Below are 22,536 nucleotides of genomic sequence, written 5' to 3'. Positions count from 1 at the left end.
ACCCCAACATGATTGGAAAAAGGCTCGGAGGATGATGCTGTCAAATCACATTATTTTCTTCTTGTAATTATACCAAACTAAGAAAATCCTATTTTGAGGTACATATTGATACAAATACAAAAATCCTAAACGCAGATACAAAACTCAGTTACCTCAACTGACTCTGCCACTGGAAAGCATTAGACGACTCAACCTTAGCGACAATAAGCTTGGCGACTACATCTCGCGAGTGTACATCAATGGTACAGATTGTCATGATCTTCTGCCGGTCTCCGACAGTCAGGTCTCCCAGTAGCAAAACAATCAATGCGTTCAATTGGGCGATCTGTTTCTTCTGGTAATCTTTCAATGCATTCTCGTAACCTGAAAGGTTATTTTATTGTCTGTTCGTAAGATTTTATACTGATTGACGGATTTCTAACCGCCGTGGCCGCGGAGTAAGGAAATGCCATATTGCAGGTAGGTTGGGCGCCTTCTTCGAGGTCAAATTCGGACGATGAGCATGACAAAAACAATCAGATACGAGTGAACTAATGAGGCGTTTGGGGTTCTTTAAGACATCTGACGATTTTTGCTATTAAAAAAAATGGTCGGGCCCAAAGGCGTAAAAGTCGGACACAATATCGTTCCTCGTCCAAATAAAGCCTACCTTCTTCAAGTTTCTCAAAAGCCTGGTTAGTCTCAGTGGTCCACCAAATCTGGGTCCCAACAAGAGCTGGTTGCGCGGGCCAATCGAAAACCCATTCATCTCTTGGCTTGTCTTCATACGACTTAACAGCGTGCTCAAAAATATCACGCAGAGTGAATCGCATGCAATCGGTCACACGGTTCAGCCACGTTTCTACCTATAACAAGATGACCTCAAGGTTATTATTATAATATTCTCTACTGGGCAACCGGGCGAACTTCGTAAGCACAGTTTGTCAAAACTTACAGCTGTGTAAAGTTGGTATGGTAAATTAAATTAAAATAATTACATAAAAGCACCTACAAAAATATCAAAATCTGTCCATGTATCACCGCGCGATGCAAGTGGAAGATATTTGATTAGTTTATTGTTATTTGTCTTAACTATTTTATCGCATCTCTCTATCGCTCTAAGGTTTACTGTTATAGAATCCTCGACTTTGTACATAACTTCTCTGTACTGTGTGCATATTAAATATTTGTGTGTGCAATAAAGGATAGGAAGATTTTCACTTAGTTCGGACCTTTCCAGAACAATCACAGCAGGGTGCTTTGAAAGGCACGTGTTCTTCGTTCTCCTTTGAAATCATCTCGAATGCTTGTTTACTAGTTTCGTTGGGAAACACGAGCTTCGCCAAGTTATCGTACAACTTCGTCAAGTGACGGCACACCGCTGGCGGGTTATTGCCGTTTGATAGAATATCTGTATAAAATTGATTAGATTGCAATTGGCATTAATAAGAGACAAACAACTAGTGCAATGAAAAAAACAGAATTCTTTATTTTTACCAAGTAAATCAGCAGAGGAAACGAAATAAAAGCGAGGATACGCCAAACGCTTTGTCTCCAGATAATTGTTGAGGGCCTTCTCGCACAAGTTCAGTCCTTCCATCAGCACCTCCAGGCTCTCTTGCAGACCAGGCTTGTTGGTGGCTTCTATGACATTGGGGGTTGTTCCTATATCTTTTAACATTTCCTATACCGAAACCAAAAAAAAAACCGATAAGATTGAGCAATCATGCTTAAAACGTATTAGAAAATTTACCATACCTTAAAGTCTTTGTCAATAGTATCAAACCTCCTTGAGTCCTCAGGTAATTGAGAGCGGATATCATCTGAGCCAACAAAAATACTCTCCAAGTATTGCCATTTACGTTGCACTTCAAACCATAGCGCTATTACCGCGTCAGCAGTACCAAGTTTCTTCTGCCATTCTGTTACCTCCATCTCAAAGAATCCGACAAACTTAGATGACATCATATTTTGTACTTGGTTCTATAATGATAAAGACACTTTTTAGTCAACCAACGGAAAGCGCGTACCTACTGCAATTTGTATCAGACAAAATATACAAATATTTTTAAAAACAAACATAGGCACCCAACACGAAAATTTGTTTTTCAAATTGCCACACCTTTGGAAACACCTTTCTATCTAGTAAGGCTGTATAAAAACAGTAACCATGTAGTTTAGCAATTAATAACGCAAATAATAAGAAGTTAGCCAAAAGCACCTGGTTATCCTCAAGCGTTTCAACCAGTTCCTCACTAGCCTTTGGTACTTTGATACCTGTTCTATCGTGTTTCGCGTAATCGAACTCCATAACTGCCCAAGTAGCTTCCAACTCCCTATATACAAAGTAATTGTTTAAGTTAAGTCCTAAATTGGAATAAATATCAATACGTCACTACATAGTTATTTCACATACTTAAGGGTCTTCTCCATAGCGGCTTCTTTGACTGATTTGTCCACAATAGTTTTTACTTCTTCTTCGTACTTATGAAGGTTTAGTGCGAGCAGATCTGCCAGTGTTGTCTCGTCATCGAGAGAGAACTTAACCTGAAGTAGGTACGTATTTAGTAAATATAAAATTGTAAAAGCTGTAAAAGCTGTGTCCGGTTAGACTGGAAGCCGACCCCAACATAGTTGGGAAAAAGGCTCGGAGGATGATGATTTTAACTGTAAAAGCTGTGAAAATTACTACAATAAAAGAAATGTTGTGAAGACTCTAGTTGATGTGCTATGAATAATTTGACTAACGAATGATACTTACTTAGATTAATCTAATACTAAACACTACAATTAAGTTTGTACATTTATCTACAAAATATATTCTGATAATATAATAGGGTGATGCATAATCTTCTGCTGCGATAAATTTCTGTCGAGCTTGAGTTCGAAACCCATTTGCTTGATCTCATTCATTGTATAAGATCTTTTAAATCTGTATACACTTATTTTGTTCCCTTCTTGCAACTTTGGTCTTCTGAAGTCTTGGATTTGCAGGTATTTGTGATATTCTTCTTCGGTTCCAATGGCACTGTGATTATCTACATCTACATTGAATTCTTCTAATGATTTGAATTCGTTTAAAATGTCATCTAAACTTTTACTGGTCTTACTAGTAGACGATGAATTTTGGATGTGCTTTGTTTTGATGGTCATGACGTGCGAATGAACTGCTTTCTAAATAAAAAATACAACAAATAATTTTAAATGCTTATTTACAGAAAAGGTAGAACATGCTTTTCAAACGTATTCTTCAATTATTTTACCTTAGTTGCCATCATCAGTTCTAGCCAGTGCCTATCTTTGATAGCTGGATTCTGAAGATCGGTGACGGCTCTCAACGATGTCATCAAATTCTTTATTGTTGATTCTATTACGCCGTATGGCTCCCTATTATAAAATAAACATATTCTTTATAACTGCAGTTCCAGTAAAGAAAAGAGTTATATTTCGTAAAAGTAGTTTTATTTAAATGTCTAAAGGTGCGTCCACATCTGGCGAATGCGCCGCGAATGCGCAGCACGCGAGCCGATCGCGAGCTGTCCGCGAGCTGCGCGCGTGCATTTTTGTTCGTGCGCCGCTTCTGCGCCGCCCGCGCGCAGCTCGCGCGCGACCTAAGCGCCGCACGCGAGCGGCGCGCAGGCGGCGCGCGACGTCTGCCATCTTCGATAGTACTGAGCCAATATACGGAACTGTAAGGGCGAGAACTGATTGCGCGCAGATCGCGCGCCGCTCGCGCGCTCTATACGAGCCTTGCGTGAGTTGCGCTAAAGAGGCGCACCGAACTATTGCAGTGACTGCACGCGTGCAGCTCGCGGACAGCTCGCGATCGGCACGCGTGCTGCGCATTCGCGGCGCATTCGCCAGATGTGGACGCACCCTAATATTCGCGTAAGTGTAAGAGATTTATTTCTCACTCACCATGCTCGCATATCCTTGTCAAGCTGTCGTAGATCTTTGGTGAACCGCTTACATTCCTGATCCATACCATCAGCGTCTATTTTCTTCCACGGAGATTTCTTCCAGAATTCTATGGTGCCCATCACCAAGTAGTAGTAATCCCATAATTGCTGTTAAGTTCAAACATCATCAGTTTGTTTTGTCGTGAGATCTGGACCATATCACTTCATGATTGAAATTGGGTTGCTAATTTGCAAAAACTGGATGGGTGCGATGGGTGACGGACTGCATGAACCGATTATATGATGACGGAGAGACAAACAGAAGAGGTTGAAACTACAAGGACTCGAAGTTGACTACAGAACCTTAAAAACAGGTTACCTTTCTTCTCCTATTCTACGTAATTGATCGTTTGTCAACTGAAGCTTTAACAGAACTTTATATACTTTTCATTCATAACGTTATAAATAAGCTGCTTGTTACCTTGATAAGCTTAAGTTCCCGTCTACACTGTTTCAGATTCTTCTCATCTGGAGGCTGTATGTCGAACAGTCCGCAAGACTTCTTCAACCCGTCAAGTATTTCTTCGAAGCCCAACAGCTCGTGGTGAATCTTGTCGATACTCCTGTACGGCTCTTTGCATGCCTCGAGGAACATCTACACGACAGAGCAAAGTAAAATTGTTGTGTATACCTTTGCGATTTGTATCGTTGTTTCAGATAATAAGTAGACATAAATGTTATGTCTACTTAAATAATTCAAACGGCCAACAAAATGACAATGCTTAGATATTGGTAAAAATACATTAAGTAGTTGGTATTAACTTTTAAATAAAAATAAAAAGCCATGGCTTATGGAGTTTCTGGACTTAATCATAACCCAATATTTAAATGAAATCTTTCTGTCATTAACTATCGAGAATTTTTGTATTTCGCTTAAACACGTGCCATTTAGCGTGGGGGCGCTAAAGGCCGAAGTCTTTAACCGCTCGGATCAAAAGTACTAGGCTACCATAAAATGTAAGCGGTATAAGTAAACGTGAAAACTCGTGTTCAGCACACACACATAGACACTTTCTGCCCCTCACCCCTTCAAATTCACAGGCCATTGGCCAATCAATAAATGCAAGCGAGATAGAGCGATTGGTTTCAAATGCTTAGTAGCTAATCGATACTGTTGGTATTTGTTTCATGTAGTAAGACCTATGGCAACCTGTATAGGGTGGTAACAGGTCTGTCAGCAATATAGACCTCCACAGTATTGAATGATGGTAATTTAACCTTCGCATACATTTTTCATGTTATTTTCAGAAATAAAATATTTCTTTTTTTTTTAAGTAAGTCTGTATGTAGTTTTGAAGTAAAAACCAAATCAATCGTAGCGTATTTCAAAAATTAAAAAAAAATATATATTTCAGATGACATGCGACTACGCCATGTACATATGATGTAGCATAAACTTCGTAGCACCGTAGCAGCTACGTCGCTGCCCTTGGATACTCGTAGCTGAACGGCCTTCGGCCTTAGGTACAAGGGTAGTAGAATGAAACAGAGCTTTCTACTAGCTTTTCCGTAGTAAAAATTATGAAGTCCACAAAATGTTGCTAAAATTGCTCATAGATGGCGCTTAAACACAAACATACAACAAATGACGTCATCAGCTCAACCATGACGTAATAGTTGCGAGATTCTTCAGTTTTTCTGAACAAAATACTAGGACTGCATAAGCTATTAGAAGGTCCATCGCAACCACGTCGTCAAGGGATGGAAAATGTGGGAGTGATGGTGGAATATTTCCTTTTCATGTGGGGTAGGGGGAAAGTCGTTAGAAAGGGACAAAAGAACGTCCCGGCAAATGAGTTAACTTCCGGAGTAAAAGGGATAGAGATAAAATTTTGTTGCGTTTACTCCTGACGCATACGATAAAAACTTTAAAACGAACTAAAATGACACATTTATTCATGTAAAGTCAGCTAAAAAGTTTTATTTATTGCTGAAACATTATAACACTTGTAAAACCATGGTAATTTAATACTAAAAAGTACGACAAAAACAGTCAGAAAAGTTCATGAAACGAAATTGAAATGAGGCGCCATAGTAACACGTTGCTACGCCGCTACGGGCTACGGAAATTCGTAGTCAAGCGATAGATGACGTCGAAGGTGACGTAACCGATTCGGAAAGCTTCAGGATTTCGAGCGAATTTACTAGGGTCGCATAAACATAAAAAGTTATTGTTGTTACCATGGCAACTGACCTGTTTACTCGGCCGGTTGGTTTGTTTCGCAAGCACCTGTTGCTTTTAAACATAGATGTAATATAATAAACAAGATTGCGCACGCTCGAAATATATATTTATGAAAATGAACTCTATTCCAACGCAATAAGGTACTAAATGCATATACACAGAGACAAATCCGAGCCGAGAGGGATAGTTAGAACGGAGGCCGTTTGTCTCTTTCTAACACCTTGCCAGCATAAAAAAATGTTGTGATCAACAGTTTTGTCTTCCCAAAAAAACAATTGAATCACATATATTTTTTTCTTATTTTAACAATTGTAAGTCAACAAATTAATAAAAATCGCATTAATTTATTATACGAATAAATCATTTATATAAATTATTATTCTTAAAACATAAACAACATAAATTTTTATTTTGTTTTTTTTATTTTTTATTTTCTAGCGGTAACCCTGAACATTCTTGGCGCGTAATCAGCATTTAAAATTTTGTTTATTAAATCAATTTAAACTTTTAAAATAGTGAAATAGTGTTGCGTTTATACTTGTAAAAGTGAATCCTATAGTGGTTGCAATATATCGTTCCACAGGTTAGCTAATAGCAGCGTTTTACCTGAAATAAAACGCATATTAAATACTTACCTTATTTGAAGCTTACTAGTTTGAGATAGGCACCTACGTGTTTTCCGCTTTTATCTCCGTCCTTTTCTACCCCATATCTTGCATCTCTCTCGCACACCGACCAGTTTCACTCCCCACCAGGCAGGAGGCGACGAGTGTTCTCGGCGGCCACAGTTCGTCATTGAGTCGAAAACACCAGGCAGAAATTAAAATGTAAGCTTCAAATAAGGTAAGTATTTAATATGCGTTTTATTTCAGGTAAAACGCTGCTATTAAATTCTTGACCGTTATTTGAAGCTTACTAGTTTGAGACGTGTTTGTTATCGCCTGGTGGAAGTGGACGCCAATGTGAGCAAAAGCACAATGAAATTGTGTATGTAAATAGGTACTTAGGTACACGAGTAATCACATGTAAGTATGTGTATTGCGTCCTGGAATACTAATGTAATCAAAGTTAACTGGTACTGGTACTCAGCTACATCCTGTTAGACTGGAAGCCGACCCCAACATAGTTGGGAAATGGGCTCGAAGGATGAGTAATAAAAATTAAAAGAGAGATGCAAGAACAAAAGCAAAATTGATTTCATTTTCTAATAGTAATTAACAAAAACATTGCGATACTTCTTAATAACAATAGTAACAAAAATATAGACATTAATCAGCTGGATTAATTAAATAATCGAGATAACTTGCTACTTCTATTTAGTGGGTATCTTTCCCTTCTGTAAAAATGGGCAAATGTATTGCCTGATCGCCAATTACCCTTTGCTAATATATCGTCCAAAAGTATATTGTCAACACAGATTTTGACGCTACCGCCGAGTGGAAGCTTCCTGGGGTTGTAGTTATTCCTGCCTCTTTTAACAATGTCTTAATCCACCCGCATCATCGTTCGGGTGCCTGCCTTTGGTTGGCCTCTAACGGATATAAATAAATTTAAGGAATTAGCCGATGTCCGTCTATCTTCTAACAAGGCTTTAGTCTTTCTGACCCAATACACTGGACTTAGATTTATATTTTCCTGATTATCCATCAAACAACAACCCGACTGCCTATGACTAGAACTGTCGGTCTTAGAGCCAAAGACTGGCCATAAGATTAAATTATCTTTGTTGTTTTTGAAATGTTCTGGGTCTATTGCAAGCAAGGAAAGATCATGGACTCGCCTTTCCGAAACAAGCTAGCAAAAGAAAGAGCAGCAGTGTGCCTGGAAGTTGCAAATGGATTATTCTCGTCTACGTTTACTGCACTTAAGTAGGTTACCAATTGGTCATTATTCCAGATGGACGGCTTCCCGGGGAACAGGTTTGCTCAGCGCTATTGATTTTAAATTGTGTCCGACTAGAACGTGTGAACCTAGCTCTCCAGTGGTTTCTGCATTGCATAGTGTAGCTATAACTGACTTGTGTAATAAAATAGTATTGTATGTTAGTTTATTTACTATGTGTAAGTCTGCTAAAAATTGGGTAAGTATAGGTCCAAATAGGGATTCAAGGATTCATAGGATCCAATTTCATACTTTTCGCCCCAATTTAACCATCGACTCCAAGCTGATTGATAAGTGTTGCGTGTGGATTGAAGAAGACTTCAGTCGGAGAGACTCCTTGTCCCTCCCCCCCCCCCATTTCCCTGACCTTGGCAGGGGGTATCCCCGTTGCTGTGTCTATCGGTTTCTGCTCGAGGTTCATCAGTGTGTAGGGTACTGCTAATGATCGGGACTTCAAATCTGCTCGCCAAAATACCTGGTGCCACCGAAGGAACTACTATGAGATTAACTCCCGTTCCTGAATTGAGATGACTGAGGACCTACGGTATAAGGTAAGGTGGCGGTAATACCCATGCTAGCGGGTAAGTCAAAACTTGAGAAAAAGGCATCGTGGAACCCCGCTTTCGGGTCCTTCAGATCTAGGGGCACGTAGTACACAACTATGTGTCCCTGGGCTCGCTTCGAGGCAAGTAGGTCCACTGCTGATACAAGATGCCACTCCGGTGGAGGTTTGTGTCGGGAGAGATGGTCTGCCTGACTGTTGAATAGGGCTGGTATATGATTCACGACGTGATAGATTTGATACAGCTCAAGATAACTGAATACTCTGTACGTCAAGTTCGGTAGGCTCCTTGATCGGGTGCCACCTTGATTTCTTAGATATGACACCACAGTCCCATTTTTGCATTGAAAAATGGCTGTTGATCTCTTTAGCAACTTGCCGTGATTTTCCAGTTAATACTGCAAGCATCTCTTTCAGATCGCAGTGAAAGCCTTTTTCTCTCTCGTTCCATGAACCCATTACGGGAGTTCCGTTCAGTTGTGCCCCCATCCTACATCGGAGGCGTCCGTGGTTATAAGGTGACAGGGAAGTGGCGAATGAATATCCAAGGTTTGGTGGCAGCTGACCAGCCACCACTTTAGATCTGCTAAGGCATCTGCTGGTAGGTTCAACATTGCTATACTCCATTCACCGAGCCGTGAGCCCACAATGTAACCAAAGAATGACACTTTTTCAAAATGGTGGGTATAACCCGACCGATGACAAAAACGTCACATTTTTATGTAAAATGTTCTTAGTATCGTGGTCTTCAATTAAGTAGGGTTCTATGTATGACAGTCAAGACTTCTAGGTTCATTTTACATGTAAACGATTTACTACATATTTCATTAAAATTAAGAAAATAATTTACGGCCTTTATTATACATATTTGATTTCAAATAAGTTTGAAAAGATTGCATAAGTTCCACAGACATCGTTCTAAAATATCATTTCTAATGTTGTCAGTATATTACTTTCGTAGTTATTTTTATAAAATATGATCATTACTTCAATCGTGACTTATAAGAACCCTTTTTATGGTTTGTTCACCGTTTGGCTCACGGTTCCATGAATAGGGTAGGTATAGATTGCTGTTCAACACTGCATTGAGGAAAGTGAGGAGAGCCCGGTAATGCAGTCTGCCGTATGGAACAACGAAAACTTGCGAAGTTTAAAAGTCCTATCAAGCTATGCAGGTCTTCTAAGTTTGTCGTGCTGTTTGTCACGTAGTGCGTTTTGTCATTATCTTGTTGATAATGCTTGCGATTTATTCACTTGCCATCCAAAACGTGGTGCAAATGATCCCAAAGTAGGCAAATATATCTTGGTGAGCCACCAGAAAATCGAGATACACAATTTTAAGTAACCCTTGAGTTTTCAAAGTTTGAGCCACCCAAATTGGTCACTGTGGCGAAGGTCTTGGGTGCCGTGCTTAAGCCAAATGGTAGGCACGTAATCTGAAGCAGTCTTCTTCTGTATACTAGTCGAAGAACATGTCTGTGACCTCCGGCTACCGGAAGGTAGAAGTAAGCCTGGGCGAGATCCACTTGCACAGCCATTCGTCTTTCTGAAGAAACTCTAGCACCCGAAAAACATTTATTAAACTGAAGGGTTCCGTAATTATGAACTTGTTGAGAACCTTGAGATTGAGTATTGGACGGTTCTTTCCGTCGCCTTTTGGGCACAAGAAACATATTGGAAAGAAAGCTGGCAGAATTTGCAGCTATCAATAGAACTTTTTGTTTTATCATTTGGGATATGACGACATCCATCTCTTTGGACTCTCTGGTCAAATCTGGCATTATCTATCAAAGGTGGCTCTTGGCCAATGGTATGCGATACCCAGTTATTATTTTTGACAAGAAAGGCGGAGCTCCCATTTCTTTCCATTGGTCTTGATATAATGTTAGGCAACCCGCCTGGAAAGTCATAACTTACGTGCCTTGTTGGACGCATCAAAGTCCGCCTGCGGTCCTGGACGCTTTCTGTTTCCTCTGTTGGACATGGTTCCTATTGTAATTTACTCGTGATATCCCAAGGGAGCTTTTAGAGTTTTGCGTCACACGCCATTCAGCGTGAGTGTGATTACCATTTCCCTTCGAGGGAAGGTTATAATGGCGACTCTTCGAAAGTCGATCCAAAAAGCCACCCTGCGAGGGTAGATTGCAATGATGGTACGACCCGCAACATGCATGATTGGTACCCTGCGAGGGTCCGTGATAATGAGCCGACCCCTGCGGGGGGTGGCTAGTATACTTACTGGTCCCTGCTTTGTAATGATGCTGCGACTCGCAAAATGCAAGATTGGTACCCTGCGCGGGTCCGTGATAATGAAACGACCCCTGTGGGGGGTGGCTAGTATACTTACTGGTCCCCACTTTGTAATGATGCTGCGACTCGCAAAATGCAAGATTGGTACCCTGCGCGGGTCCGTGATAATGAAACGACCCCTGTGGGGGGTGGCTAGTATACTTACTGGTCCCCACTTTGTAATGATGCTGCGTCTCGCAACATGCAAGATTGGTACCCTGCGCGGGTCCGTGAAAATGAGCCAACCCCTGTGGGGGGTGGCTAACATACTTACTGGCAGTCCTAGGCGGAGCGTACCAAGTCTTTCAAGGCCGAAAAGCATCACACGCCGAGATAATGAGCCGACCCCTACGGGGGGTGGCTAACAGACTTACTGGCAGTCCGAGGGGAGCGTACCAAGTCTTTCAAGGCCGAAAAGCATCACACGCCGAGATAATGAGCCGACCCCTACGGGGGGTGGCTAACAGACTTACTGGCAGTCCGAGGGGAGCGTACCAAGTCTTTCAAGGCCGAAAACCATCACACGCCGTGATAATGAGCCGACCCCCATGGGAGGTGGCTAACAGACTTACTGGTAGTCCGAGGGGAGCGTACCAAGTCTTTCAAGGCCGAAAAGCTTTCTTGACACCATCAGCCCTCTTCAAGTGCGGTAGTGATCAGTCCGAACTAAGGAGATGCTGGTTGGACCGCACCTCACACCATTCTTTTTTGTCAAACCGTTGAACGCCTTGCAGGATTGAACTAGGGCCACAGGTGCCTTAGGAACTTCGGGCTTGCTTTCTTTTCCATAGTCACGTGCACGGGCTGTGGTAGCTTTATTATTTACCGCATCTGTATTTGCTTTATAAGTCACTCATTCTGAAAACAAATTACTGAAAAAAAAGTACACGGAAGAAACTCGTGACAAAAAAGGGGTAGATGTACAAAATATTAACACTTGATTTCGCAAAATCGAATATCGAACGGTAAAACCGTTAACAAATTGTATAAAATATTATAAACTCACCTGTGTTCTGCGAGAGCACTGAGTTTATTTTTCAACGAAATACTACAGCGGTTGGTTAGACAACCTTCTCGGGCGGAAAACAAGACGCCAATGACGAACTGTGGCCGCCGAGAACACTCGTCGCCTCCTGCCTGGTGGGGAGTGAAACTGGTCGGTGTGCGAGAGAGATGCAAGATATGGGGTAGAAAAGGACGGAGATAAAAGCGGAAAACACGTAGGTGCCTATCTCAAACTAGTAAGCTTCAAATAACGGTCAAGAATTTAATAATAACATTTTCGTAAACCAATCGCAGGGAGGTATGGCAGAGCAAACAGCTACACGGACGCTTCTTCGGGGCTCTTCATGGCCCCGATGTAGACTTCAAAGCGTCCGTATCTTGGCTACGCTTCGGTGACTTGTTTGGAGAAACCGAAGGGTTATTATGGACGAAGTTATCCTTACGAATAACTACCGGAGATATATCGTGAAAGACGGGACGGTTGACATATGTCGGGCATGTCACAAGCCGGGTGAGTCTATCAGACATATTATATCTGGTTGTTCTCGTTTGGCTAATGGTGAATATTTGCACAGACATAACCAAGTGGCCAAGATCATCCACCAGCAGCTTGCTCTGCAATACAACCTTGTAGACCTTGAGGTACCGTACTACAAGTATGCGCCCGACCCAGTTCTCGAAAAGGACCATATCACGTTGTACTGGGATCGATCTATCATCACTGACAGGACTATTGTAGCCAATAAGCCTGATATAGTGGTGATAGATCGATTAGCGCGCCGCGCGATGATAGTCGATGTCGCCGTTCCGCATGACGAGAACCTTGTGAAAGCTGAGAAAGAGAAACAAATAAAGTATCTCGACATCTCCACATGGCGACAACCTCGTGCGCTAAGCACGAGGTTGTCGCCATGTGGAGTGTCGACACGGCTGTTGTTGTGCCGATTGTCGTTACGGCCAATGGTTTAATAGCCAAGAGCCTCGACGAACACCTCAGGAGGCTTTCGTTGGGCGGCTGGATCAAGGGACTGATTCAGAAGGCAGTACTCCTTGATACGGCACGTATTGTGAGGAGGTTTCTGTCTCTGGGACCCTAACCACCGGTACCTTGGACCCTGTGCCCGATATCGGTGGCAACCTATGTTTTATATTTTTATATGTTTTTATTTTTATATTTAATATTTAAAAATGTAAAATATATGTTTGAAAATAAATAAATGACAAGAAAACATTTTCGTAAACCAAACAACTAGGGTGCCCATGAATTCCTGTAATGAGTGAAAATATGGGTGATGGATTTTAAAACTGTTGTACTATTGTTATAACTTCCCAAAAAATGAAGAAAGGCGACATAAATGGCTCAGCAGTCTATATATGAAGTAGAAATACAAGAAAAACAGTCTTCACTTCGAATCTTCCTGCTTTTATACTGCTAATTCCCGCTAATTATTAAAAGCCTTTATCATATACCTACCTATATAACTTCAATACCTATCTGCGTTTAATAATCTTAGCAAATTCGGATTTGTCTCACATAGCTTAATCTCATAGTCACCCTATTAGAAACGGACAGACAGCCTCCGTACTAACCGTTTCACTCGGCTCGTTTTTTGGGTTTATATGCGCAGTCCTGTTTATTATGTCTATGCTTTTAAATCAATTTTGACGTTTTTACAATGTTGTACTGATTTTTTTTTGTTATGAATGTAAGCGTACCTCTTTATTCTTGAACTGTTCCCTGTACATATTGAGCCTGAGGTTGATGAGCGCCACACGCTTGGCAATGAGTGCTGCCTGAGCGGCCTGTAGTGGCGCCACCGTGTTCTTCATCACCGTGGCTTGTTTCACCAAGTTGCGCCATTTCTCCGGCAATACGTCCAGCTAAATGGATTAATGCTTTGTTATTGATTTTATAGATCAAATGACTTCGGAACAGGGCAGGAAGATGATGATTGATTTTATAGATCACTATATAAATAAAGAAAATTCTATTAATGTGGAGCCTGGTTAAAAATGAAAAAATGATGAAAAGTATTGTTGGGAGAGGTGCGAAGATAAGGGTAGTTTTGACTGGACTGTCGGTACAGGTGTCAAGTCATAGTCAAAAGTGCAGAAAGCGTAAAAGTTTTCTATAAGTTAAAGTGTTTTGATCTATACATAGTAATTTTCCTTACCAATGTGTGCACAGAGTACTTATGCTCCGTCTCACCCTGGTGTTCCGAAAGCATTGAAATTGTAAACATGAATTAAAATCGACTTTTGTTTTAACAAAACCTGACAGTTCGAAGCCACCTTATTTCATTTCGGTATATTTTAGCCCATTTAGCTATCATTTCTTACTTACCAAATATAGGGTTCAAATGATACCTGTTCGTAAGTCTCTTCAGGGAAGTCAACGCCATACTCTTTGAGAACGTCCATGATATCGCGTAGTGGTTCGAACATATGGTCGGTGTCCGCGTCCATTTTAGCGCGAACCTCGTTCAGAACTCCCATCACTTTCAGAAGACCATCGTAATCATCTTCCCCTAGTTCCACTGATAACTCCTTTGAAGCGTACGCAATGAACGTCTCCAGATCGTCCAGGCTAAAGCAACAATATAGGTAGGTAAAATCGAAATCTATAAAGAGTTGAAGATTTCTTTTAACCGACTGATGTCCTAAATCCTATTCATTGTTAACATGATGGCCTACTTTTCAAAGAGACTTTTATAATCACGCAAAACCTAGGAAACAGCTTTCGTTGGAATACAAAACATTAAAGTTTTTAGTCAAAGTTGTCGCAATCACAACTCACTAAAGAGCTAAGAAGTATTATCAGTGGCGGATGGATTAAGAGTATCCGAGGCCCTAAGCACAGAGCCTGTGTAGACCCTCTATTGCTTAAATGTAAATGGAAGGAATGGAATGGAAGGTTGAAGAAGTTGACCGAGCGAAGCGACCGTGATGCCTATGTAGTTACAAATGCGCGAGCGAAGCGAGCGCGAAATTTTTTTCGGACTCGTACGGTGGTAAAATTTATCCCAAATGTACTTAATTTTTTGTTCTGAATACGCGAGAGCAGCGAGCGCGAAATTTTAATTATTTTTAAGACTCAGAACCAAAATTACGTTCAATGTAGCCCAAACGTAGGTACTTAACTTTTTATTTGTTGGCAAATGTAAAAACGAGGACATGTGTAGTTTTTGAATACGCAAGCGCAGCGAGCGAGAAATCTTGATTATTTTTTAAGACTCAGAACCAAAATTATGTAAAAGGGCTACATTTCAAACCTTCATTTCTTTCTGTTGGACAAGTAAGATGGATATAAACATAAGATCGATAACAACAAGCTTTGCTTCGCGACGTTGGTCCGCAGACCACTTGGAAGGCCTCCAGGGACCACCAGTGGTCCGCGGACCACCGGTTAAGAACCACTGATCTAAAGCATCCAAAATTTTCGGATATGTTTGTTGTATTGCACTCGTAGTTACAGCGTGAGCTTCCCAACGAGTGTCCGATAGCGACTTCAGAACGCTATCGTTGCCTATTAATTCTTTTAAAACTGCCCAACAAAAAAATTGTATAACAACTGCACAATTGAAAAAAAAATCATTGCGATCGTACTCGTACAACAATCAACAGCACTGCGACCAATCAAGTTTAGAGGCGGGGGTGTATGAAGGGTCACTCCCGAACTGCTCGCGCCTTGTGATTTCGGACATATTGTGGATGAATCTCGATAAAATGTAGGTATAAAATGAAAAGCCAGCAGAGGATGGAGGCCCCTGGAGAACAGGGGCCCCAAGCACGTGCTTGTAGTGCTTATACGTTAATCCGCCACTGAGTATTATATGTATAAAAGCTTCCGCTCGCGGCTTCCCCCGAGTTGTGTGTTGATAAAAAGTAGATGTATTAATCCAGGGTATCACCTATCTGCATACCTAATATCAATCAAATTGATCCAGCCGTATTTGTGTTAAAGAATAACAACATATGCAAAGTGTCACCTCTTAAGCACGTGCTCTTTCAAATTCTCTTTATAGAGATTACTCCATTTGCATATAATATTCATGATGGCTTGGTTTAACCGCTTCAAGTCCAACCGTAACCAGCCGTTGCAAAGATATTCGGAAGGCAGGGCCGCCACCTCGTCATACATAGAGTTGTATTTGTCAATCTGAAAATTACCATAACAATGATTTCTATACAAAAAGAAATTAGAATTAAAAAATTGTATACTCATCCAAAAAACTGAATAATAAGAGATGCTATTTAGACCGCTATGTATTATATTAATATATTGCTTTTGCACTAACGATACCTCATGACATTACCTACGTTATTTTCCCGGGTATCGCCAGCGTTATTATTATAGTCTCTACCAGACCTCGGGACTATAGAGTCCCGGATTTTTGGGAGGCGAACGTGGGGCCGAAGCCAACACGCTGAAGCCCTTTTGAGACAACTTTAATGAAATGGTGACACAAAACCGACGATTATCCCTGTATACACTATAGAAATGTACCCAAGGACAATCCCCGGTTCTGTGCTAAACTATTGCTAACTATGGATGAAAACTACTTGGGCTATTGTGATGGGATGCTAGTGGACTAGGAATGGGGAAACTACGGGAACTATGGCACCTGCCGATAACAATGTAATAAATACACGTAAAAATGGCAGGTGGAGACTCGCCAACTCACTTACTGGGCCCCCGGGAATCAGTCGCTAAATCGCAACAAGGGGGCAACAGGTACATGAGCGGCTGAAGGGTGAGGATACCTCGGCGGACTTTAAACGCAGATCACGCGCTCCCTGTGGGTCCAGCATCACCGGCCCACTCGCCACTTACCACGAGGCACTTACCCTCCGAGTGGGCTGTTAACCCTGCTCTAGCGACTCCACTCTGACCGGCCGATGAAGGCAAGCCAAGAGGCGGGAGACCTATCCCCCGTCATGCTTTACTCCGGCAAGCCGGAGGTGGGGGACAGTATACTCTCCCTGGAGCACTCGGATATATAGCCCCGCGGGGTCGCTACTCCCCGTCATCCGCCTCAGATGCCCTGCGGGGCTTATTATAGTTATTAATAGTAGTAGATAGTTACCTCTGCCTGATATTGTTCGAGAGTAGGCTTAACCTCCGGGGGATCACACTGGTTCTCATATCTGTACTTATCAAACTCTTCAGGAGTAATAGACCGGCCGTACTTTAAGAAAGCCTGTAAAACTTCTTGTCTGTCTTCTGTCCACAAAGGTGTGTATTTTTCATATTTCTAGAAATAACGTGAATTACTTACTAATAACTAAATCCACGAAAACTTAATGCACTCTAAAAATTACTTACCGAAGAATATGAAGCTATATCATTGATACTATTTTCAATTCTCTTCAATATTTCATGGTAAAGATCAATCATAGCATCTTCGGCGATCAAATCATCTATATAGCGGTGAAAAACAATTTGATATAGATACTTAAGTTTAAAACCCTTAAAAATGTGATTTATTTGTCTACTATCTTAAATATTTATATACCTTCATAGGAAGCTATAGGGACGACAACCGGATCTATCCTCGGGAATAATGTAGTCTGTAGAAACATATCTTTCATCATTTCCATGAGCGTGTAGTAGAGACCATCCTCTTCTAACTGAACAGTGTCAAGTGAAGGGGTGAAAAATATATCTGGAAAGTTCACCCAAATGAACTAAGAAACGTAACTTTTCTTAGCTTAGTAGATAATACATCTTGATGGTCTTAACATATAAATGTCTTCCAGATATAACCGCCTATTTCAAACGATACCCGATATATCAAATTCAATGCGTTCGGCCATTTCACAGTGATAGTGGAAAAAAACACTTACCTTCATTATTTCTAATATTTATATCTAAGTAAGAACGTTCGGAGCTAAAAGGAAAATTACCTGGGTCCCTGAGCTCCGCAATAACTTCCATAAAAGCAGTTCGTGGCCCCGTTTCCAAGTTAGTCTGTACCTCAAATAGATCCAAACTGACCTGCACTGCTTTCATTATTTGTTTCGAAACCTACAAACAAAAATAATTTGCATATAATTTTATATAAATATTTTTCTTAACATAGTTCACGCTATAAAGTGATGCTTACAAGTGCGTCAACATATTTCACATAGGCAGGCCAACGTTCTGCCCTGAAGGCCGCCTCTTCCATTTCAATTCTTTCAGCTTGGATGTCAGCCAATTCTTCCGGATCGGTTATTTCTTCTTCTTCTTCCGCTGGAGATTCTACTTCCTCACCTATGTAATAGCAATAACTTCTTAGTGCAAGGATCTCCTCTAAAATTCAAGAGGTTCTACAACGTGGATTACTATAAATACTTGTACCTAATTCTCGTCGAGCATCGCGGTCCAATTTCTCAGCAGCTTTGATTTCTCGCTTCATGCGACGCGCCTCCCGTCTTTCAAATGTAATTCGATCCCTCTCAGCCTTCTCTCGTTCTCTTTCCTCTTTTGCCAAGCGTGCCGCTTCGCGTCTATCTTCAATCTCTTGTAACTTTCTGGCTCTTGCTGCTTTCTCTTCTTCATCTAATGTAGCTTCGTCTACTTCCTCTAAGGTCTCTTCTTCGATTATATCCTTAAAAAATACCCTAGTATGTAACTAGCTCGATTTAAGGTGTTCGAAATAAAAATATAATCATATAAGTGGATACCTCTTCCGCATCTTTTATATTGAAAAATAGTCTGTAGTTGTCCGCCAAAATGTCTTGGAACTCCTTGTGACTTTCGAGAATTTTGTTTCGCCTGTTGAAATAAACGTAAATAATTTATTTAAATACGGATGTGGTCTTACTTGTAACGGATATTATTGTCACGATCGATTATGTAACCTGTTTAAAAATCTGCGGTGGCGTTCGTTAACTGCCAATAGCTCCAGTTTGTCAGGATTCGTCTTGCGGTTATGCAGAGGGATGTTGCCCCAAGACTCGATGTTCGCTAGTCCCCGCTTCACATTGTTCTGCGCTGTCAGTACACGTTCTTGCAGTGTGTTAATCGCTGTGTACACCTCCGCCATCCAATCAGTAACTATATCATTAAATGACCATCTTTTATATTCGACAACTTATTTCAAGGTTAAGGAAAGCCTAGCCAAAACCACCAAAACAAAATCATTCGTTATTTAAATTATTAACTTCGTCTTACAATCGTCATTCCAAGTGAGTTCCTCAACGCCACGACCCAACAGTTGATCAATGGCTGAGATTTCCTTCTCAATGAGTGCCACCTCTGTCTCATGGCTGCCTTCGCGAATGGCATTGTACCACGCGATAGCGCGGTTCAAGCGGTTCATATCATACTGAAAAAGTAAGATGTTAATAATGACACTATCTTGAGTATGAACAGACCTTTATACTTTGAACCGTAGGTAACTGGGTATATCACCTGTAACTTCTCATTCCTTGCGTATAGATCAAGACCGTCTTGCGGAATACCTTGCTTATCCAAATATTTCATGTAGCGTATTTCACGCAATAGCATCGATAACTGTAAATCAATTAAAGTTAAAATCGTAATCAAAACTCTTCTAGTTAACGTGTTTCACGTCAAAATACTACTGACCTCTGGGCTGAAGTTATTCCTTACGAAGGGTGGATCCCTATATATCAAGTTTTTGGCAAGATGGGTCTTACAGATAGTTGGCACGGTGGCACACCATGCCTTGAACTGCTTGTCTTCCACGACGTTCAGGTAGCCCAACATCTCGTTCGTCTTTTGTTTCACGTATAATGCATATTCTGATTCTATGATGCTACATAAATAAAACAGTCCTTTATTTATTGGTTTTGGAATTCAAGAAGACGGAAGGGAGATTAATACAGATTCCAATTTTGCCCGGAACAATAATATATAACAATACTAGCTTCCGCCAGCGGCTTCGCCCGCGTGGTGTGTTGATAAAACGTAGCCTATGTGTTAATCCAGGGTATCACCTATCTACATACCAAGTTTCAATCAAATCGGTCCAGCCGTTTTTGCGTGATTGAATAACAAACATACATCCATACATTCTCACAAACTTTCACATTTATAATATAAGTAGGATTTATTTGTTTATTATTGGAAATACATAGAAAACAGGAACGTCTTCAAGAGAACAACACTTACGGATCTTCAAACATAATGAAGTCTTCCATGGGAGCTTGAATCCTTCTGCGGAGTTTGTAGCACCACCAAAGCATACCAGCCACTGGAGGGAGATATGGATCTACCATAGGTCTCTCGGGTCCTTTCGTTATCTTCTAAGCTCAAAAATATAGAAAATATGTTTAGAAAAAAAATACCACCTGTTTACGTTAATTTGGCATTATAATTATTTTCTTGTCAGCCTTACCGCCATTTCTTCATCAAATATTTCTTTCACAGCATCCAAATTAGCGTGCATGTAATCAAGTAATCTCGGAAGCTTGGGTTTCAATTCATTTTTAATGATTGGTCGATGAAATAGATCTCCAATTATTTGGAAAAACTGCAAAGTTCACAAGTTAGTCTCAAGTAGCTGAAAATATATTGTTACATTGTTTATTTTTTCTTAGAGCGTGATTCTTGTACCTTGAAGAAATGTTCCAAATTATGGCACTCGTCAAGACCCTGAGCGAAAAGTGATGCAAGACGTCTGTCTGTGTCTTCAAGTACTGCCATGTGCTCGTCATGGTCCGGCAAGAAGGAATCGTCTTCTGGGTCAGCCGGGTCATATGTTATGTTGCCCAGATTACTGTATTTCAGCGAGTAATCTTCTAGGACCTGATAAATTAGTAATGTATATGATTTATTTTTAATTATACGCCCCACAATTTAAAAAAATTGAGTGTGACGTGGGATGGACTTCACTATCATAGGAGTAATTAGAACTTAAAAAATCTGCCATCGAGTTAAAAAAAAAATGTTAAAGTTAGTAGATATACATACAAATATGTAATCACAGTCAAACTAGCACAAGTAGACAACTAGCACAACAGCAGAACAGATGGAAGAGCTCTCATCTGTTTTGTGGCAGTGTCATTGTAAGTTCTCACCTTCATACATTCAGTGCTCAATATCTTCCCTCTTAACCCACAAAACTCCACTTTCTCCAGCTTCATTATCTCAACGGTTGCCTCTAGAATGTTCTCGATCATCTTGAGACGCTTCATGTAGACGTTGAAACGAAAGAAGACGCGGTCAAAGTCGAACGCCCAGCGCACCGGCATCACACCGGGAGGGAAGAATGTGTGGACTTTATCGCGGTTCATCTCGTATGTTTCACTGAAAATCGTGTTTTCTTGTTAGGTACTATAAGATTTTATTTATATGAAAACTAAAATTGTTTTATAATCAACTAGCTTTTGCCCGCGGCTTCGCTCCCGTCAACTGACTTCTCTACTTTACCCTATTTTTTTTCATAAGAACCTTCTCCTGACAATAACAAACACAACAAAAAGAGAATTAGCCAAATTGGTCCAGGCGTTGTTGAGTTATGCGCTTACCAACACATTTTGCGATTAATTTTTATATTGTAGATATATAATAATCAAGTGAGTATAACCAAGACCAAGTATATTCTTGAGACGCGGTCATTAGATGCGCGAATACGTACTCCGAAGGTAGGATTGGCTGTCCCTGCAAATAACTCATTACTTTTTGTAATACATCCCATTTAGTTTACTTACAGAAAATGATTCAGAATACTTAGTGACTTTCTTATTTTGACCAGCTGTTCATCAGGTTCTCCCTGGAATATCGACGGAGGGTCGATACAATTCGAGCTCTGCTGTATTACAAGATTACAGACTTCGCGAAGTAGAGCTGAAATCAATTAAGATTGTGAGCAGTTCATGTATTTTCATAAAATTATTTCAAAAACCTTTGAATAAGTACGTACGTATAAGTTTCTCCACGCTGCAAAAATATCTCGAGTTTCCCCACAGTAGACCGATACAGTGAATCATCGGTCGAATCAAATGTTTAGCATCAGTAAATTCGGTTGCCTCAAAAGTTTCGAAATGAAATGTTAAAGGTCTCTGATAGACATAAATATCTCGACACTCGACGATAGCTGAAAGTATCAATCGATAATATAGGTATTTTTTTTCTTTTTATTACATTATTCAATCTATTTGATTCAAATATTTTCTAGATAGCATCAATTGCTAAATTTTAAACAGAAGAAGACCGAACGTGTTGTCTTTTTGGTCTAGCGATGATAATACCAACTATTGGTTTTCTAGGGTAAAATTTAAAGGATGGAAGTATTCAGGATTTATGTCCAAATCTTAGGACCCCTGTCTTAAATATAAGTTTGCTCTACAGAACTGCATAAAGTTTAGAGCAAAACAGTCGTGATGTCAAGTAAAGTGACCTCACCGGCAACCACATTGGTAAGCATGGTCTTGAAGCAGCTGAGATACACGCTGCGCGTATCTTCCAAGTAGTGCGCCATTCTTTTGACGCGAGGATCACGCAACTGCGAGTAAATGCCTTCCAAGTTCTTCAAACGCTGCTGGTAAAAGTTTATGTCGGCGCTGGGCAGTGGGAACTTTGTTCTTTTGAATGCTGTCGAAGGTTTTAAATATTAGTATGACGGTGGCAAACTTCTATAGAGACTCCCTGATAAATGTCAAGTTATCATGCAATTAGGTAGCTTTAAGCAATGGCATGCAGATCCTGACTAAATATCAACACT

At 40.6% G+C, this 22,536-nt stretch overlaps 1 protein-coding gene across 1 annotated transcript in view; it reads right to left on the bottom strand.

Moving 5' to 3' along the window:
* Nucleotides 1–22,536, bottom strand: part of LOC124640114 (dynein beta chain, ciliary-like) — a 41,321-nt gene that overhangs the window by 17,366 nt on the left and 1,419 nt on the right. The window contains exons 7-37 of the mRNA XM_047177768.1: nucleotides 22,218–22,406; nucleotides 21,736–21,909; nucleotides 21,524–21,659; nucleotides 20,891–21,119; nucleotides 20,427–20,618; nucleotides 20,209–20,343; nucleotides 19,983–20,116; nucleotides 19,437–19,626; nucleotides 19,260–19,361; nucleotides 19,020–19,173; nucleotides 18,707–18,902; nucleotides 18,530–18,620; nucleotides 18,204–18,453; nucleotides 17,968–18,116; nucleotides 17,768–17,888; nucleotides 17,377–17,526; nucleotides 17,187–17,281; nucleotides 16,948–17,115; nucleotides 15,850–16,019; nucleotides 14,228–14,447; nucleotides 13,577–13,741; nucleotides 4,360–4,533; nucleotides 3,898–4,046; nucleotides 3,243–3,366; nucleotides 2,396–2,526; nucleotides 2,201–2,315; nucleotides 1,738–1,962; nucleotides 1,477–1,663; nucleotides 1,212–1,390; nucleotides 650–845; nucleotides 153–363 (exon numbers count right to left, since the gene is read on the bottom strand). Of these exons, the coding sequence (XP_047033724.1) occupies nucleotides 153–363; nucleotides 650–845; nucleotides 1,212–1,390; nucleotides 1,477–1,663; nucleotides 1,738–1,962; nucleotides 2,201–2,315; nucleotides 2,396–2,526; nucleotides 3,243–3,366; nucleotides 3,898–4,046; nucleotides 4,360–4,533; nucleotides 13,577–13,741; nucleotides 14,228–14,447; nucleotides 15,850–16,019; nucleotides 16,948–17,115; nucleotides 17,187–17,281; nucleotides 17,377–17,526; nucleotides 17,768–17,888; nucleotides 17,968–18,116; nucleotides 18,204–18,453; nucleotides 18,530–18,620; nucleotides 18,707–18,902; nucleotides 19,020–19,173; nucleotides 19,260–19,361; nucleotides 19,437–19,626; nucleotides 19,983–20,116; nucleotides 20,209–20,343; nucleotides 20,427–20,618; nucleotides 20,891–21,119; nucleotides 21,524–21,659; nucleotides 21,736–21,909; nucleotides 22,218–22,406 (5,101 nt within the window). The remainder of the gene's footprint in view (nucleotides 1–152; nucleotides 364–649; nucleotides 846–1,211; nucleotides 1,391–1,476; nucleotides 1,664–1,737; nucleotides 1,963–2,200; nucleotides 2,316–2,395; nucleotides 2,527–3,242; nucleotides 3,367–3,897; nucleotides 4,047–4,359; nucleotides 4,534–13,576; nucleotides 13,742–14,227; nucleotides 14,448–15,849; nucleotides 16,020–16,947; nucleotides 17,116–17,186; nucleotides 17,282–17,376; nucleotides 17,527–17,767; nucleotides 17,889–17,967; nucleotides 18,117–18,203; nucleotides 18,454–18,529; nucleotides 18,621–18,706; nucleotides 18,903–19,019; nucleotides 19,174–19,259; nucleotides 19,362–19,436; nucleotides 19,627–19,982; nucleotides 20,117–20,208; nucleotides 20,344–20,426; nucleotides 20,619–20,890; nucleotides 21,120–21,523; nucleotides 21,660–21,735; nucleotides 21,910–22,217; nucleotides 22,407–22,536) is intronic.

This window comes from Helicoverpa zea, chromosome 20 (assembly GCF_022581195.2).
Source record: "Helicoverpa zea isolate HzStark_Cry1AcR chromosome 20, ilHelZeax1.1, whole genome shotgun sequence".
NCBI lineage: Eukaryota > Metazoa > Arthropoda > Insecta > Lepidoptera > Noctuidae > Helicoverpa > Helicoverpa zea.
The sequence above is the reverse complement of the archived record's forward strand: the minus strand, read 5'-3'. Positions and strand labels throughout refer to the sequence as shown.